Genomic DNA, 15,180 nt, shown 5'->3' with positions numbered 1-15,180 from the left:
TTCCCCAATTCTCATCCTATTCTTAAGCGGAGTACCTTAAACGATTTCTGGATCGATTTGCCACCATTCTGCATCAAAATCCTGAGACAAAAAATTTTTTAGATATTTTGTCCATTTTTCGTGATGGGATCCCTTGAAAATGGAGTTTTCCCCCATGGGGTCCACAGTGATGGCTATATCTTCACCAATTCTCATCCGATTCTTAAGCGGAGTACCTTAAACGATTTCTGGACCGATTTGCCACCATTCTTTATCAAAATCCTGAGGCAAAATATTTTTTAGATTTTTTGTCCATTTTTCGTGATGGGATAACTTGAAAATGGTGTTTTCCCCTATGGTGTCCACAGTGATGGCTATATCTTCCCCAATTCTCATCCGATTCTTAAGCGGAGTACCTTAAACGATTTCTGGATTGATTTGCCACCATTCTGCATCAAAATCCTGAGACAAAATATTTTTTAGATTTTTTGTCCATTTTTCGTGTTGGGATCCCTTGGAAATGGTGTTTTTCCCTATGGGGTCCACAGTGATGGCTCTATCTTCCCCAATTCTCATCCTATTCTTAAGCGGAGTACCTTAAACGATTTCTGGATCGATTTGCCACCATTCTGCATCAAAATCCTGAGACAAAAAATTTTTTAGATATTTTGTCCATTTTTCGTGATGGGATCCCTTGAAAATGGAGTTTTCCCTTATGGGGTCCACAGTGATATCTTCACCAATTCTCATCCTATTCTTAAGCGGAGTACCTTAAACGATTTCTGGATCGATTTGCCACCATTCTGCATCAAAATCCTGAGACAAAAAATTTTTAGATATTTTGTCCATTTTTCGTGATGGGATCCCTTGAAAATGGAGTTTTCCCCTTTGGGGTCCACAGTGATGGCTATATCTTCACCAATTCTCATCCGATTCTTAAGCGGAGTACCTTAAACGATTTCTGGACCGATTTGCCACCATTCTTTATCAAAATCCTGAGACAAAATATTTTTTAGATTTTTTGTCCATTTTTCGTGATGGGATCCCTTGAAAATGGTGTTTTCCCCTATGGTGTCCACAGTGATAGCTATATCTTCCCCAATTCTCATCCGATTCTTAAGCGGAGTACCTTAAACGATTTCTGGATTGATTTGCCACCATTCTGCATCAAAATCCTGAGACAAAATATTTTTTAAATTTTTTGTCCATTTCTCGTGATGGGATCCCTTGAAAATGGTGTTTTTCCCTATGGGGTCCACAGTGATGGCTCTATCTTCCCCAATTCTCATCCTATTCTTAAGCGGAGTACCTTAAACGATTTCTGGATTGATTTGCCACCATTCTGCATCAAAATCCTGAGACAAAATATTTTTTAGATTTTTTGTCCATTTTTTTGTGATGGGATCCCTTGATAATGCGGTTTTCCTTTTAATGGCCCACGGTGAAGGCTGATGTCTTTTTCACTGCGATTTACTCTCTTGACCAAAATTATATTACCCTCTTCAAGGGTATAAAACAAAGAGAAAATAACAATTTTTTATTTAATTTGGTCAATAACTTATTCGGAAGATGAAGTTTTTCTCATTGTAGGATTAAGTATTTTGAAGGTTATTACTTAAACCTACTGGTACAAAACGAATTTAAGTTTATTTTTAAAGTTCAAGCCCCCCGAACAATATCCTTACAACAAAGCTCCAAAATATCCCCCATCGAATAATCTCAGTAGACAATTTTCCCACCAGCTTTCCTTTCCCGCCTAAGCTCTTTGAAAAGCTCTCCCTTTGAAGCGAAAACTAACCTCTGGCTTGGGCGCCAAGGATGTTTGCTTTTCCCAGGACTTTCGACCACGGCGAATCGTACCGCATCAAATGGCGGGGACTTACCACGCATTAGGCAACATCAAAATAAACAAACAATTTCGCAGACAATTGCTCCGAGGCAGTTCCAAGCAGCCACAGCGAATTGCGGTCGATGGAAGGGGGATGTTATCCTTTGGGGTGGGGTGGGATTATCCTGGCGGAAAAGTGTTTGGTACTTGGGTCGTGTGCCGTTGGAATGGATTTGCTCTGGTTTGGATGCAAAGCGCTAATCGATATGTACCAGACATAGGTCCTTCGTCCGTGTCCTGTCAGAATAGGGTAGCCTGCGGTTGATGGCTGGGCCAGAATCTCCTTGACACTATCAATCTGTTTTCTCAGTGTTTATTATGTGTGTGGGAACTGTTTGATTCAATTATCGCATTGTGAAATCGTTAAAATTGTAGAGGGGTTGGGTTTTTATTTATAAAAGTTTAGATAGATAGTCTTGGCTTTAAAATATAACTTGTTTGATTAGAAACGTACTTTGATCTATTTTAAAATCTCATATTTTTTACGTGAGCAGGTGGCCAAGATAACCTATTTTAGACCAAGTCTTTTAATCTCTTTGATAATCAAAATAAAAATAAGTTTCTTTACCTAAAAGAGCAAAGTTGATTGAAATTTAATCTGAATGGTGACGCTATTCAATTAAGACTCTGGGCATGAGATAATTCTTGAACAAAATTTGGTTTTATAAGGTATTACTATTAATATAAGGTGCTACATAAACTTCAGACATTTAAAGATTATATAATATAGACTTAAAGATTACAAAAAATATATAAAAGCTGTAATTTTTGTTTCTCTATGAATTCCCATAAAACTTCCAACTCAATTAGCTGTTAGGATTATAACCCTATCCTTAAATTACCATGCTCCTTGAGGATTACCTTTTAGGCTTTCTCATCCATATATGCAAATCAAATGGGCTTAGGATATTCATTGTATTTATTTTTGGTTTTCCCACAGTCGGCGGTATTCCACCTCCTTCAGTGCACTCGTTTGAAATGCGATAATTTAATTGTGGTGCGATGACAACTCCGGCTCACTGCACCACACACAGCTTCATCCACGGGGAAGTACCCGTTCCTAGGGCGGTTTTCCTGCGGCGATTCCAAAAGTTAAATTAACAATCGTGTTTACATTGGTTTGTAACAAGATTTCACTTAAGGATGTCAGCTTTGTGCCCGGCACCACGCTCCTATCTGCCGCTCAATCGGTTTGGACCCGGGTTCCGCCTCGGATTCGGCCACTTACCCTCCATCAAACCTGATTACTGTCATCAGACCCCAGAGGTCTGGGTGCGAGGGGGTGTCCGAAGGGTTCGAAGTGTGCGCCGACGCGTGCGACAAGCAAATTTGTCTGGTAATGAAAAGGTTTGCGCATCCGCCCTGACATATTGCCGGTCCTTTGTTCGCCGGATCGGACTGCTCTGGATTTTCGCGCCTCGGGGTCAGGCCACGTGACCTGGGTCGCCTGGCTGGGCGGGCCGAACTGTAGTTGGTTCGAAAGCTGACGTAGCTAATTTGAGTGCAAACCAAAACATCAAATAAGCATAATTCAATTTCAACAATTGCCCCGTGACGTCTGTTGACAGAGACTGCGGCTTCGAGTGGTTCCTGATCCCCTTTGTCTATCAGGGTCCTGATTCTGGTTCTGGTTATGTTAAATGATCCGTAAAATGTAGCGGCCGGATCTATCTGTTGTGGATCTAATTGCTCTGATTCTGATTCCCAGATCCCGTGGGAATCTAGCTCGGGTGTCGACTCATATCAACAGGTTCTATGGCCCCTATATTGGACTCCGATTACAGACAGACTTTTTGACTGCCAGACTTTCGTTAAAGTCCTGGTATTCCATATGGCTTATTTTTAGGGGGTAAAGGGTTTTGCTTAAGGGGTAGTCATTGGTTTTTTCGGGGGAGGAAAGACCTGACTCCCCTCTTCAGTTTCCTTTTTACTTGTCGACCTCCCCCATCAAAGCTGTGGGTACAAACATGGCGGCTGCCTGCTGAGCGAAATATAATGGCAAAATGTCAAAAACAGGTGAAGGAAGCACAAAGCCCAGACTGGGTCGGATGAGGAGGGGCTAAAATAGAAAGAAGTTGAGTTATGATGGCCTAAAAGACCGCTACTATCAAATATGTTTAATAAAAATTTTTTTTAAGTGTAAAATAAGCTACTAATACTGTTGATTCGTAAAATACTGGTCTTAATTTAGTTCTATTAAATTATATCGTTCAATTTAGTTGAGAAATAGTATTCTTAAAAATGATAAACCTATAAATTAAATCTCCTAAAAAATATAAAATACCTTTTCCATAATTTTGTCAAACTTCCGGAAACCCGTCTAATTAATTACCATAATTAACCATACTACTACCAATACGAAGGGCAAAAAAGTTCGTCAAAGTCGAAAGGATTTCCCACAGCATCCGCTTCCTTTCGCAAATGGAAGACACCCTGTACTTGCCAAGCTCCGCCCATCGAGTTGAGGGCAAACGGCGACTGGCTGCCAGGATGCTTAGGGGTGGATGAGGTCCTTGCTGGAGTAGTAGAATTTCCAATTGGAACTGCAGCACTATAAAAGGCTCTCAAATCCCTGGAGAAGGACTCATTAAACATTCAAACTTATTGGAAAACGGAAGTGAAAATATAGTGCTAATAAAATAGTGCAAACTAATAAGTGAAAAAATCAAGGTGAAAGAAATGTCGCGAAATCAATTACCAGACTCGTCTTCGTCACCGCCCATAAGGTAGAGATTTTTTTAAAAAACAATATATTGTGAAAATATATTTTTTCAACTGAAGCTAAACCAATTAAAAATTTTAAGAAGTGATTTAATTCTAAGCTAATAAATACATGTACATATCTAAAAAAATAGTACAAATGTGTATAAACGAATAGTCTTAAAAAAAAAATTAAACATAAAACAAAATTATTAATAAAAAATTTAAATAGTTAATTACCTTATTAAAAATCTACAGTGGAAGATTTAAAGTTTTTTCAAATATTCTTAATTGAATAACTAAATGTAATTTATCTTTGGTCAACCCGTCGGCAACTTCAATAAATTTTTTAAAAAATTTATGTAATGATATATATTTAATATATCCTTTTTCTAGTCACTTACCCTTTCACAACTTTGATGATGACCTAATTAACGATCTGCCGTCCTGCATATATGCGGGACAGCATCAGGGAGGCAGTACACCCGGTGGAGGTTCCGGTGGAGGCAATAGCAACACTGGACTGCGTCTCAGCTCAAGCAATCTGCGGCACATGCAACAGCATTATATGCAACACAGTGGAGGTAAGACGTCATTCAAATTTTTAACCAAAAAAAATTATTGTAAAGCTTAGACAAAATTTAAACTTTCCAGAAAACCTACTGGATTCTTCTACCAATTCCATGGGGGTCCACAATTCCGGCGGTGGAGGTGCTCCCCTTCTGTGCAATAGTCCCAGTGCCAGCAGCAGTGGGGGAGGCGGCGGCAACGGAGGAGCTGGGACACCCGGCGGAGTCGGCTCTAATCCTGGATATGGTTCTGTGGGAGGAGCCAGTGCAGCCACGAGCTACAAAATGCAGCGACAAGCGGCCAATGTGCGGGAGAGGAAACGCATCCAGAGGTCCGCACCAACTGGGTACACCAAATGGTCTTTTCCATTTTACACATTCTGACCCCGAAAAAGTCCTGGACTCTGTACTAACGAGCCTTCCACGATTCCTCTTTTCTTACGTCTTGCAGTAGTATAAATTCCGCCTTTGATGAGCTGAGGGTCCATGTGCCCACTTTTCCGTACGAGAAGCGTCTAAGCAAGATCGACACACTGCGCCTGGCCATTGCCTACATATCCTTGCTAAGGGAAGTGCTCCAGACCGACTACGATCCACTTACCTATGTGGAGAAGTGTCTACGGGGAGAGATCAAAGCAGATCGTGCCAATTGGAATACAAGTGGTGAGTAAAGACCCTTTTATTATCCTTGGAGTAGTTCCTAACACATCTATGCTTTGCAGATCTCACCGCTCGGTTGTCCTGGATTAACTGGGAGAATTTGGGAGTCCATCCAGGTCGAAGGACATTGCTTACTTCGCTGGCTCTTTCATCAGAGCCCATGTGTGGAGCCCATTGCGGAATGCCATAGGATGGGTGTCTCAGGAAGCAACAGGCCTAGCCTCATCCATTGCTAAAAGCAGTAGAACCCATCTGAAACTGGTCTTCCTTGAAGAAGCCAATAAAGTCTTCCCTTTCCCAAATTGAGTTTAAGGCTGTACAGATTTCTACAGTTACTAACAATTAGCAATAGTATTTTATTTGAATTTATGCTGTTGGCTGCATTCAAGACATGTCCCTCCAGCCGTTGAAACCCGCTCTCATTTTCAGAAATAGTTGGTGGGGTTTCAAGGCCTTGGGCTAATGCATTCACAAATCAATTCCTCAAATCATATTTCAGGATATATCTGTTGTAAATAGTGAGTATTGGGCAACCGATTCAAGAAATCGAATCGATTGCAGCTAACAGACGATTTATAGTTATAGCAACTATATATGTAACAACTTTAAAAGCATTTTTATACATATAAAAGTAAATACATTGTGTTCAATCTAGAAGTAGACATTTACATAGCATCCTATCAAAGAACATATATACTCAAAAATAAATACTTTTCTGATCAACAAGAAAACTAAACATACGACAAAAATTTGTTAGTGAAACGTTGACTAAATGCGATGCGAATGGATTAGACACGTACCTACATACATGTTTTAAATGGTCTACACGCGGGAAGATATCAACTAGGAAATTTTGGCTACTACTTCGACTACAGTCGTACCTACGATACATTCTATTAATTAATCTGTTCAATATTGTTCTGTTCGGTTCGGCTTTCTTTTTAAATTTTGCTTTGGTAACTCGTTTGATTTCGTTGGCTAATACTCGAATTATTTGGCCTTGTCTACAATTGGGCTGCAGAGGTAATACAAATGCGCGCACATACAGATACGTACTATATAGAAACGATTACATAATTCAGACACATAATTATGAACATATATACGTAATGACACAGTTGAACTACGCTCCTAATAATTGAATTTTTCGATTGCTTCTCCAAATTGTTTTTGTTTTTTGTTTTAAGGTTTAAGTTTGATCTTCTGTTCGCCGCTATTTTTGCGGATTTTAGTTTGGATTGAGGACGGCCACCTGCCGTAGACTCTCCAGCTCGCTGCGTTTTAGACGCAACGCAAACATTGACTCCACAAAACCGTGACAGTCTGTCACCACGCTGTCCTGGATCATAGTGTCCCGAAATAAATTGGCCAGAGCAGCAATGTCATCACATGCCAATATCGCGTTCTTGTGGGTGAGGAACATGGCCAGAGCGGCTCGAAAAACGATCTTATAGCCTTCCGCAAAGACGCAGTCCCAAATGCGCAGCACCGTCTCCACAGGAAGCACCTCGGCAAAGATACAGATGAACCACTTGCTGGCAATCACCGGATAGGGAAGGCCTGGGGAAAAAATAGGCAATTTAATTAAATATTTTAATGACAGCCATTACGCGAATGTTCACTTTATTAAGATTCTGAATAATTAAAAAAAAATCCCAGTTATTCATTCTCATTGAATTATCATGAAAAAAACTGTGTCACGCTCAATAACAAGCTTAAATCTTACCCAAATTTTCCACATGTCGATTAACTGCTGGAATGCGACGGATGACTAGTTCCCGAAACACTGCAAGATCTCTCAGCAGATTGGCCATGTTGTGCGAGTGGTACTGCGGCACAATATTCTCCACAATGTGCTTGAGCAGCCAAAAAGATTTCTCTTCGTCGTCCGTGACGATAAGGAGGAGGCCGGCGATGTAGTTGAGGCCTTGGCAGTAGCCCACATCCCGATTGTGGTGGGCGTAGGCGATGAGGATGTTGTATAGGCGTTCCTTTTTCGTATCGAAGTAGATATTGTCAGGGAAGGTACGAGGTAGATCGATTGATATGGAATCGCTGATTTCCTTGTTATACGGCTCGTCGTTAAGCAAGGTTCGGTAGAGATCCGGGGAGCGGCGCTGGGCGGCGGCGGCGCCGGATATTTTCATCCAGACGTCGGGACGGTAGGGACTGGGTATACCTTTCCGGATGTATCTCTTCAGTTTGGCATCCGGCTGGCTGAGATCTTGGTTCTGTTGCAGTATGACCTCCCATTTAATGCGGCGTCGTGTCAGCGTCTTCAGGTAACCTTCCATGAACTTTGAGTAGTTCTTGTAGTCGAAGTGCTCACCGCGCTTAAAGCCATACTCGTCCACATCGCTGGTGTCCATAATATGAAACATAAATTGAAGCCACGTGAATGAGGAGTCATGGGCGAGCTGTTAAGTGTGCCACTTACCTGAACTTTGAACTTGTGGTAGCATCCATATGAACTAATGACTAGAGTTTCTATTGCTGGCGTGTCTTTTTGTCGTTTGTGGTCGTGGATGGGTAAGCCTGTCAGCCCCGTTCCAACCGCAGTTGCATGGCCCGAAAATTGATTTTGATATGCAAAGCACGTTTACCTGACGAGGCGGTTACCTGGCCGCTTCCGCCTCTGCTGCTGCGCTGCTGCAATGCAACTGCGGGCGGTTGCTTTAAATGTCAATATACATTTCTCGTTACTGGCCCTTCGTTTATTTATAAGCCACTCTAGCCTTGCGGCACTACCTCTGCTCACACACTATTCGATGTCCTTGAGCGCTGGCCTTTTGTGCGCGCCCACTGGATGGTTTTTAGTGCTGGGGCTGGTTAGTATGGGCTTTTAGTAGGCGTTTCAGCGCGCCACCGAACTGATAACATCCAGGGGCCGAAGGGGGCGGCGGTGGGCTACTAGCTACGACGACGCACAGGTGCGAAGAAACTCTTCCGGGGCGGTTCCGTCGTGCGTGCGCTTGCAGGTGGTCGATGGGATTTTATCGGTTAGTAGTGATTTCATTGAAGATTACTGGTCCGCTTATCAGTGGGCTAAGGCTGGTTTATTTATGTTTCTGTGCGAATAAAATTCGCGTCTTGTGACTGGTGAGACCAGACCCGGAACTCTGCATAAACCAGAACGGAACTAGTTCTATGACGGGTTCACCGATAGTTGTGAGGAATCTGCTCCGACATAAATTCAAAAATATTAAAAATAAATTTAAAAAAACTACCCAATTTTTAAATTATAATTTTATTTATGAGTTAGGTGAAATATTTTACACAGCGCAATATATCGGCAAGCACGTGCCCACTAAACCAATGCGGCATCATGCGCCGTTATTTCATCAAACCGTGTCAGGCAGTCGTTCCGTGCCTTGACACATTACGCAATGTCTAACAATTGAGGTAAAAACATACATAACTTGCCTAACAGCACCATCAGTTGCCCAAATTCCGTGTGTACACAGACACCAGAACCGATCCTGCAGTTCCTGTACTATTTCTGACCCTGCGAGATGCTGCGCGCGACGGCGACGATGGGAGTTATGGCGGCGGCGGCCGTAAAAGCGGCACCGGAGCCCCCAAAACAGGACTGCAGCCTCGTCTGCCGGCCCAGTGAGCTGCCCATCTATGGCACGCTGCGCAAGACACAGTAGGTGTCCTTTGCCAGTAAGTTAGCACCTGTAGAGCCCCACTATAGAACATTATTCCCTTGCAGACCGAAAGTGGATCGCCATCGCGACGAGACTCAGGACTCGGCGCTGCACCGCAACCTGGAGAGCGGAGTGCGATACGTGCGGGAGGAGCTGCAATCCGGATACAACTCTGTTGCTGGGCAGGCCGGCGTCGTGGGCCAGTACTGGGAGACGGCTAAGGAGCACACTCGCCACACCATCGACACATTGAATGAACCACAAAACTCCCTTCATCGCAGCGGTGCTATCGTGGTGGGCGGTCTGGCTGGATTCATCTTCGCCGCCCGCGGTGGCTTCATCAAAAAGGTGGTCTATACCGGCATCGGTGCTAGTGCGGTGGCCTCTCTCTGCTACCCCCGACAAGCTGAGGAGAACTGCCGTGTGGTCCTGTACGAAGGTCGCAAGATTTTCGCCGTGGCCTACAACTTTGTCAAGGGCGTGAAGCCCGGCGAGGAGGCCATCGATCCTATTCAAAAGTTCCCCACCTCGCTGGAAGACCTCAAGTATTTGGCCAGCGACCTATACGAGGAAGCCAAAGACCTAATCTTCCCCAAGAAGAAGTAATTCCCCGAGGCATCCAACTCATCCTCACCCGACTATCCGATTCGGCCGTCATGTGTGCAACGATCCAAGCCCCAGTGCTTGGATTCTTTTCGAAATTGTGAAACAAAAGAAACAGAAGTTTAATTATGTATGTTGTACTTGTTGCCACATCTATGGCATTAAAGTTGATAAAGTGAAATTCGAAGAGCGTCTCTGTATCTTTGTATCTCATTGAGCGTACTGTAGTACCTGTATCTGATGTGTTGTGTGTGTGGGCCGTGGCCGGGGCCAGAATCGGCGAGTGATTAATTGTACAGCCATGCGGCTGTGTTGGTGTCAAGTCAAATGTCACTGGCGGAGCTGTTGAAAAGTGAAATTCGGAGGAAAGTGGCAATCGATTGTGCCAATCATCTTCCATGGCCCGCAGCTGATGGCTGAAAAATTATGTGAATGGATATTGAAGATGGAGATCCAGCAGTGCCCGCGGGGTCTACAATTGCCAAAACAAGCGATGGAGCGGAAACCGTCACTTGGAGATGTATCTCGAGTTCTACGTATTTATTATTAGACAATATTTTCGGCAATCATTTATTGCTATCGAGCTTTCGCAACGCTACAGATATACTTGATCTTTGGGCAAGATACAAGCACCGTTTTCGATGCCTGCATGCGGTTCTTTACAATAAATATAGATTTAGTTAATTTTTAAATATTACTACACTAAAATTACCAACAACTTGTGGACATTCAAATGACTCTCTCCGATCCCATCGGCTATGTACAAATAGATAATCCCCTCCGAAAGCCCTATGTCCGATCGATTTTCGAGTTAGACTGCTCTTACTGCGCTAACATTTTCGCTAGACTAACTTAGTGGGCGTTGACTGTGTGTATGGGTGTGTGTGTGGACACAAGGCCAAGTCCGGGTCAATGCAGTTAAAATTGTTAAATTGAAGCTAACTACGCTTAACATTCCTTTAAGATAAATCACACAAAACTTATACAATACAACTGATAAATTAAAACAATAACAAATGTTGAGCTGTCGTGGTCAGCAGTGTGTCCTATCATCTGACATGTTCCAGTATCCAGGGTGTGAACTTGGAGATCCGTGTGCAGACGCCAGGCAGATTGGCCTCGGCACAGCCAATGCCCCACGAGATGATCCCGGCCAGGAAGAAGCGTCCGTCCGGTGCCTTGGCCTGGAACAACAAATTAGATTATAACAGCGTTTTAGGAGTATTTTGTTAATAGCTGTACCTGTAATGGTCCTCCTGAGTCGCCTTGGCAGGAGTCCTGACCTCCTGTCTCGTAGCCAGCACAGAGGAATATATCCGGGATGAATTCTTGGCGGCCTGCTCTCATGAACATCGATTTGCAGTTGTCATTGCTGACAATGGGCACGGATACCTATGATTTAAATAATAGTTTCATTTATTATTAAGTTTAGGAAGACGATAAAATCTACTAGATATATTAATTCTTAAAAGAAAGGATAGACACATCTCTATATGTTTAATATCCAGAGCTATCTCCAAAACTTCCTAATTGCATCTACTCTGAATACCGACTTCTTTCGATTCGCTTTGGTTTTCATTGTCGTCTAATCTAGTACTGGACACTCACCTCTTGGAGGACCGAGGGCAGGGTGCCGCCCTCGCTGAGGCGACCCCAGCCGGTGACCGTGGCGTTCATGCCAATTAGAAGACTCTCCGTCTCGGGCAGGCAAATGGGACTGACATGCGGAGCGAATTCGAGCGGCTGCTCCAGCTTGACCAGCGCCAGGTCGTACTCGTACGTGAGGAAGCTGTACTTGGGATGCACCACCTTTTTGGCCACGCCGCGCTCTATGTAAGGCAGCTGTTCCTGCACATGCGAGAAGTCGTACTCGCCCACGCGGATGCGTATCTGTGAGATGAGCAGGCTAAGGGAGTGGAGGAGAGGGTACAGATTAGCTAGATCTAGTCCGGTTTTGGACAGGACAGGACAGGGCAGGGCAGTGCCCATTCATTCACACTCACTCGTCGACGCAGTGTCCGGCGGTGGCTATCCAGTTCTCGTTGATCAAAGCGCCACCGCAGCGGTGGGTGCTCGAGAAGCCGAAGAAGGAGGTGCGCCGCACCGACACCTGCCAGGGCCAACGACCGAAGGCCGCGCTCTTTCCGCCCACGATCCGTGTCTCGGGCCGGGCCAGCGTTGGCACTCCGCACTCTGCAATTGAACCAAAAACAAATTGCAATGTCAGGTGTGATACAAAGTATGAGGTAAGAAAGGTAAGAGAAGTTCATATTAGTTGGCATGGATTTTTGAATTCTTCTCTATGAACAAAAGAAACTAGATTATTCGTTTACTACAACACATAGTACCAATTAGATTCCTAGGATTGTACTAAATCTTTAAAATACTTGATACTTTCAGACTAAACCATTCAAAAAAGTAAGGTACTATTTAATATTACTATTTCTTACCACTTCGAGCTGCCGAAATAGTCTTGACATGACCCAGCGCCCCCGTATCCGGACTGGAGGAGTCCGTTATCTCATTGGTCTCGATCCCAGAGGTGGCCAGGATTGGTGGTCGGTGCGTGGGCTGCATCGGTCGATGACTACTGCTGCCTCCGGTGACGATACCGCTGGACGTGGTGGGTGTCTTGCTCGGAGGAGAACTGCCTGCAGTTGTGGATGTGGAGGAGCTTGAGATCGCCGTGGTGGGCCGCTGGTAGGGCTTTGTGGGTTTGCTGGTTGTTGTTCTCCTTGTCGTAGTTGTTGTTGTTGTTGTGGCCGGTGTGGTTGTTCGGCGAGTGGTTGTCGTGGTTGCTTTTGTTGTTGTTGTGGTTGTTGATGTGGATGTCGTCGAAGTGGATGTTGATGGCCAAACCGAGGACGAGGATGCCGCTAATGATGTGCCCGGCGACAGCTGCAAGGCAGGCCAAAGTGGTAAACATTATGCTAAAATACTCGACCAGGCCAGAGCCACCAAGCAAATCATTCTCCATTCTTAGCCCTATTCCCATTCCCATTCCAGTTCCCGTTCCATGCAAAGAATCAATTTTTCATTTCGCCGCTAAATCTGCATTAAGTGGGGAACCTTTTTGGGAACTTTACACGGCTTATAAATACCCTAATATCATAATCTAAGTCTGGTAGTCATTTTATTAAATCTTATACAACTGTTTTATTTCGAATTAATCCTTTAATAAAGCTCCCAAAATTTTAAAAGAAAACATACTTTTTCAAATCCCCGGTTATGCTAGTTAATTCCTAACGTTCTTCTAGAAGTAATAGTTCCTAAAAAAAAATAGTAAATATTAGTTTAGTACCACAGCAACCCATTTAAATTTTCTTGGAAACGATATATAACATTTTCCGGGAGTTGGCATTAGCAAGTTGAAGGCTTGCAGTGAAGTACCCTTTCCTGGAAGGGTCCTGAATTCCACACACACCCCTGAGAGCGGGCTGGCAAATCTTACATCAACTTTTGGCTCTGGCTCCGCATTGTGCAAACAATAAAATGTCCCCCAAGGCTGTGGCCTGCCATTATGGGGCTCAGTTGCAAGTTGCGAGCTTTGAGTCGCGGAGGATCGAGGAGTAAATGACCTCGTGGCTCGTTTGTTTCGCTTTCGACATCAATGCATCACCCAGAACCCAGAACGGAGAGCTAAGAACCCAGAAGACCTAGAGTCCGAACCAGTCTCGTATTTACATACCTGCGGCCGGGTGGGGCGGTGCGGCTGGGCGGGCAGGGGATGCGTCTGGCCGGGCCAAATCGGCGTTGTGGATGTCGTTGAGGCGGAGGCGGCGGTGGAGGAAGAGGGGGATGGAGGTGGCGGAGGACGCTCGTAGACAATTGGTTTCTTTGTGGGCTTCGACGGCTTGGAGGGTCGCGCGGGCATTGGCAAATTGACGATGCCGGGCTTGGTCCAGCCGGTGGGTCGCGGCTTGGTAATAAAACTCGGCTCGGTGGTCATCTGCCAGTGGTTCTGCTGATTCTGATGATGCTGCTGCTGCTGCTGGGTCGATGTATGCCAAATGCTATCTGCGGAGGGTATTTGTTTGTTACAATTGATGCTAACAATGCACCGCCAGGCGCCAGGCCGAACTCACTGGGACTTGAACCGGAGCTGGAGCTGCCACTGGAGTGCGAGGCGGAGCCCTGCAGGTCGGAGGCGGTGGTGGGCTTGCTCTGGTAGGGTGGCGGATGCGGCCGGGCCAGAGTTCCCTGGTGGTGCGGCCCCGAAGGTCGAATAACAAGGGTGCCGGCGCCATGAGGACGTTCAATGGTGGTCATGCCACTGCAGGATAATTAGTAGAATTAAGAAGGATACGACTAAAAATTAGTATGGAAACTTACCTGATTAGTGGCTTGTAGGGCGCCGGCGGCTTAGGACGGAGCGTGAGCGGCTTGGTGGGCCTCGTATAGGAGAAGGCCGTCTGGGGCAGGACTATGTTGTCGGTGACGTTGTGCGTGCAACAGGAGCCGAACATGAACGAGTCGACACACATGCCCACGTGTCGGCCCTCCGACTTGATACACTCCCACACGAACATGCAGGTGCCCTCCACGCGCCCAAAGGAGCACGGCTTGGGGCTGATCTTGAAGTTCTGGCTTCGCTGGAGCTGCTGCATCTGGGGATACCCGCTCAGGCGATGGGGGCTGCGGTAGAAGCCGGTCACGTCATCCTCATCGTCGACAGCCGGGTAGGAGGCGGAGTAGGATGCGGGTGCCGATGCCAGGGACTCGAGGCTGTCGGGCGGTGTGATCATCAGGGCCGCCGCCGCCGTGGCCAGGCAATTGACTAAGATTAAGGCTACTAATACTTCTACTATTTGGTCTAGACTGCGCCTCCTCCTCGCCGCCGCCGCTCTGGATGCTTGCGCTCCCGTTCCCGCTGCGGCATCCTTGCTCGTTTCTGTGCTGACTAGCCAATGCCGATTGGGACACATCTTGGTGGCTGCTGCTCCTGCTGCTGCTCCGTCTCCTCCTGCTGCTGTGCTTCTTCTGCAAAGAACGGGCATGACAGTTTTGGACATTAGTCTTGTTTCGCCTGCCGGAACCCATCCACCAGAACCCTGCCGGCTCCGCAGGCCCCTCGCCCGCTGCCGGCCCCCACTAATTAAGCGCACTTGTCGCAACAAAAAGTGGCAGAAAA

General features: G+C 45.4%; 4 protein-coding genes and 1 long non-coding RNA gene across 12 annotated transcripts in view; 3 read left to right on the top strand and 2 right to left on the bottom strand.

Annotated features, from left to right (window-relative positions):
- The first annotated feature begins 4,532 nt into the window (after positions 1-4,532).
- Positions 4,533-6,174, top strand: Fer2 (48 related 2). Of its 3 annotated transcripts, none has more exons than XM_017236519.3 (5): positions 4,533-4,593; positions 4,964-5,151; positions 5,222-5,495; positions 5,588-5,799; positions 5,859-6,174. In XM_017236519.3, the coding sequence occupies exons 1-5, from the start codon at positions 4,547-4,549 to the stop codon at positions 5,984-5,986; spliced, it is 849 nt and encodes a 282-aa protein (XP_017092008.1). In that variant the 5' UTR covers positions 4,533-4,546; the 3' UTR covers positions 5,987-6,174. The 3 variants fall into 3 exon arrangements, with proteins under 3 accessions (XP_017092008.1, XP_017092009.1, XP_017092010.1); XM_017236520.3 differs by having other exon boundaries at positions 5,222-5,483; positions 5,859-6,173; XM_017236521.3 differs by having other exon boundaries at positions 5,222-5,468; positions 5,859-6,172.
- A 352-nt stretch (positions 6,175-6,526) lies between these two features.
- Positions 6,527-7,227, top strand: LOC138926733 (uncharacterized). Its single transcript, XR_011443354.1, has 2 exons — positions 6,527-6,819; positions 6,984-7,227. It is a non-coding gene; the product is annotated as an uncharacterized lncRNA (long non-coding RNA).
- On the bottom strand, positions 6,921-8,943 carry LOC108122064 (growth hormone-regulated TBC protein 1-A). Its single transcript, XM_017236518.3, has 3 exons — positions 8,234-8,943; positions 7,523-8,154; positions 6,921-7,356 (listed from the first exon to the last, which is right to left on the bottom strand). Exons 1-3 carry the CDS (start codon positions 8,260-8,262, stop codon positions 7,025-7,027), a joined length of 993 nt encoding a protein of 330 aa, XP_017092007.1. The 5' UTR covers positions 8,263-8,943; the 3' UTR covers positions 6,921-7,024.
- A 142-nt stretch (positions 8,944-9,085) lies between these two features.
- Positions 9,086-10,230, top strand: Mic26-27 (MICOS subunit 26/27). 2 transcript variants are annotated; one of them, XM_017236522.3, is made up of 3 exons: positions 9,086-9,198; positions 9,261-9,445; positions 9,512-10,230. In XM_017236522.3, the coding sequence occupies exons 2-3, from the start codon at positions 9,309-9,311 to the stop codon at positions 10,050-10,052; spliced, it is 678 nt and encodes a 225-aa protein (XP_017092011.1). In that variant the 5' UTR covers positions 9,086-9,198; positions 9,261-9,308; the 3' UTR covers positions 10,053-10,230. The 2 variants fall into 2 exon arrangements, with proteins under 2 accessions (XP_017092011.1, XP_070137965.1); XM_070281864.1 differs by having other exon boundaries at positions 9,162-9,445.
- Positions 10,231-10,615: 385 nt separating this feature from the next.
- The window catches only part of Sb (serine proteinase stubble), a 37,078-nt gene continuing 32,513 nt past the window's right edge, over positions 10,616-15,180 (bottom strand). For all 5 annotated transcript variants that reach the window (XM_070281858.1, XM_017236514.3, XM_017236515.3 and 2 more), the window contains 8 exons: positions 14,382-15,029; positions 14,135-14,322; positions 13,738-14,066; positions 12,500-12,947; positions 12,053-12,242; positions 11,658-11,955; positions 11,292-11,441; positions 10,616-11,233 (listed from right to left, as the gene is read on the bottom strand). In XM_070281858.1, coding sequence (XP_070137959.1) covers positions 11,099-11,233; positions 11,292-11,441; positions 11,658-11,955; positions 12,053-12,242; positions 12,500-12,947; positions 13,738-14,066; positions 14,135-14,322; positions 14,382-15,029 — 2,386 coding nt within the window. In that variant the 3' untranslated portion in view covers positions 10,616-11,098. The remainder of the gene's footprint in view (positions 11,234-11,291; positions 11,442-11,657; positions 11,956-12,052; positions 12,243-12,499; positions 12,948-13,737; positions 14,067-14,134; positions 14,323-14,381; positions 15,030-15,180) is intronic.

Source organism: Drosophila bipectinata, chromosome 3R (assembly GCF_030179905.1).
Source record: "Drosophila bipectinata strain 14024-0381.07 chromosome 3R, DbipHiC1v2, whole genome shotgun sequence".
Lineage (NCBI taxonomy): Eukaryota > Metazoa > Arthropoda > Insecta > Diptera > Drosophilidae > Drosophila > Drosophila bipectinata.
Note: the sequence above shows the minus strand (reverse complement) of the source record. Positions and strands in the feature narration are given on the sequence as shown.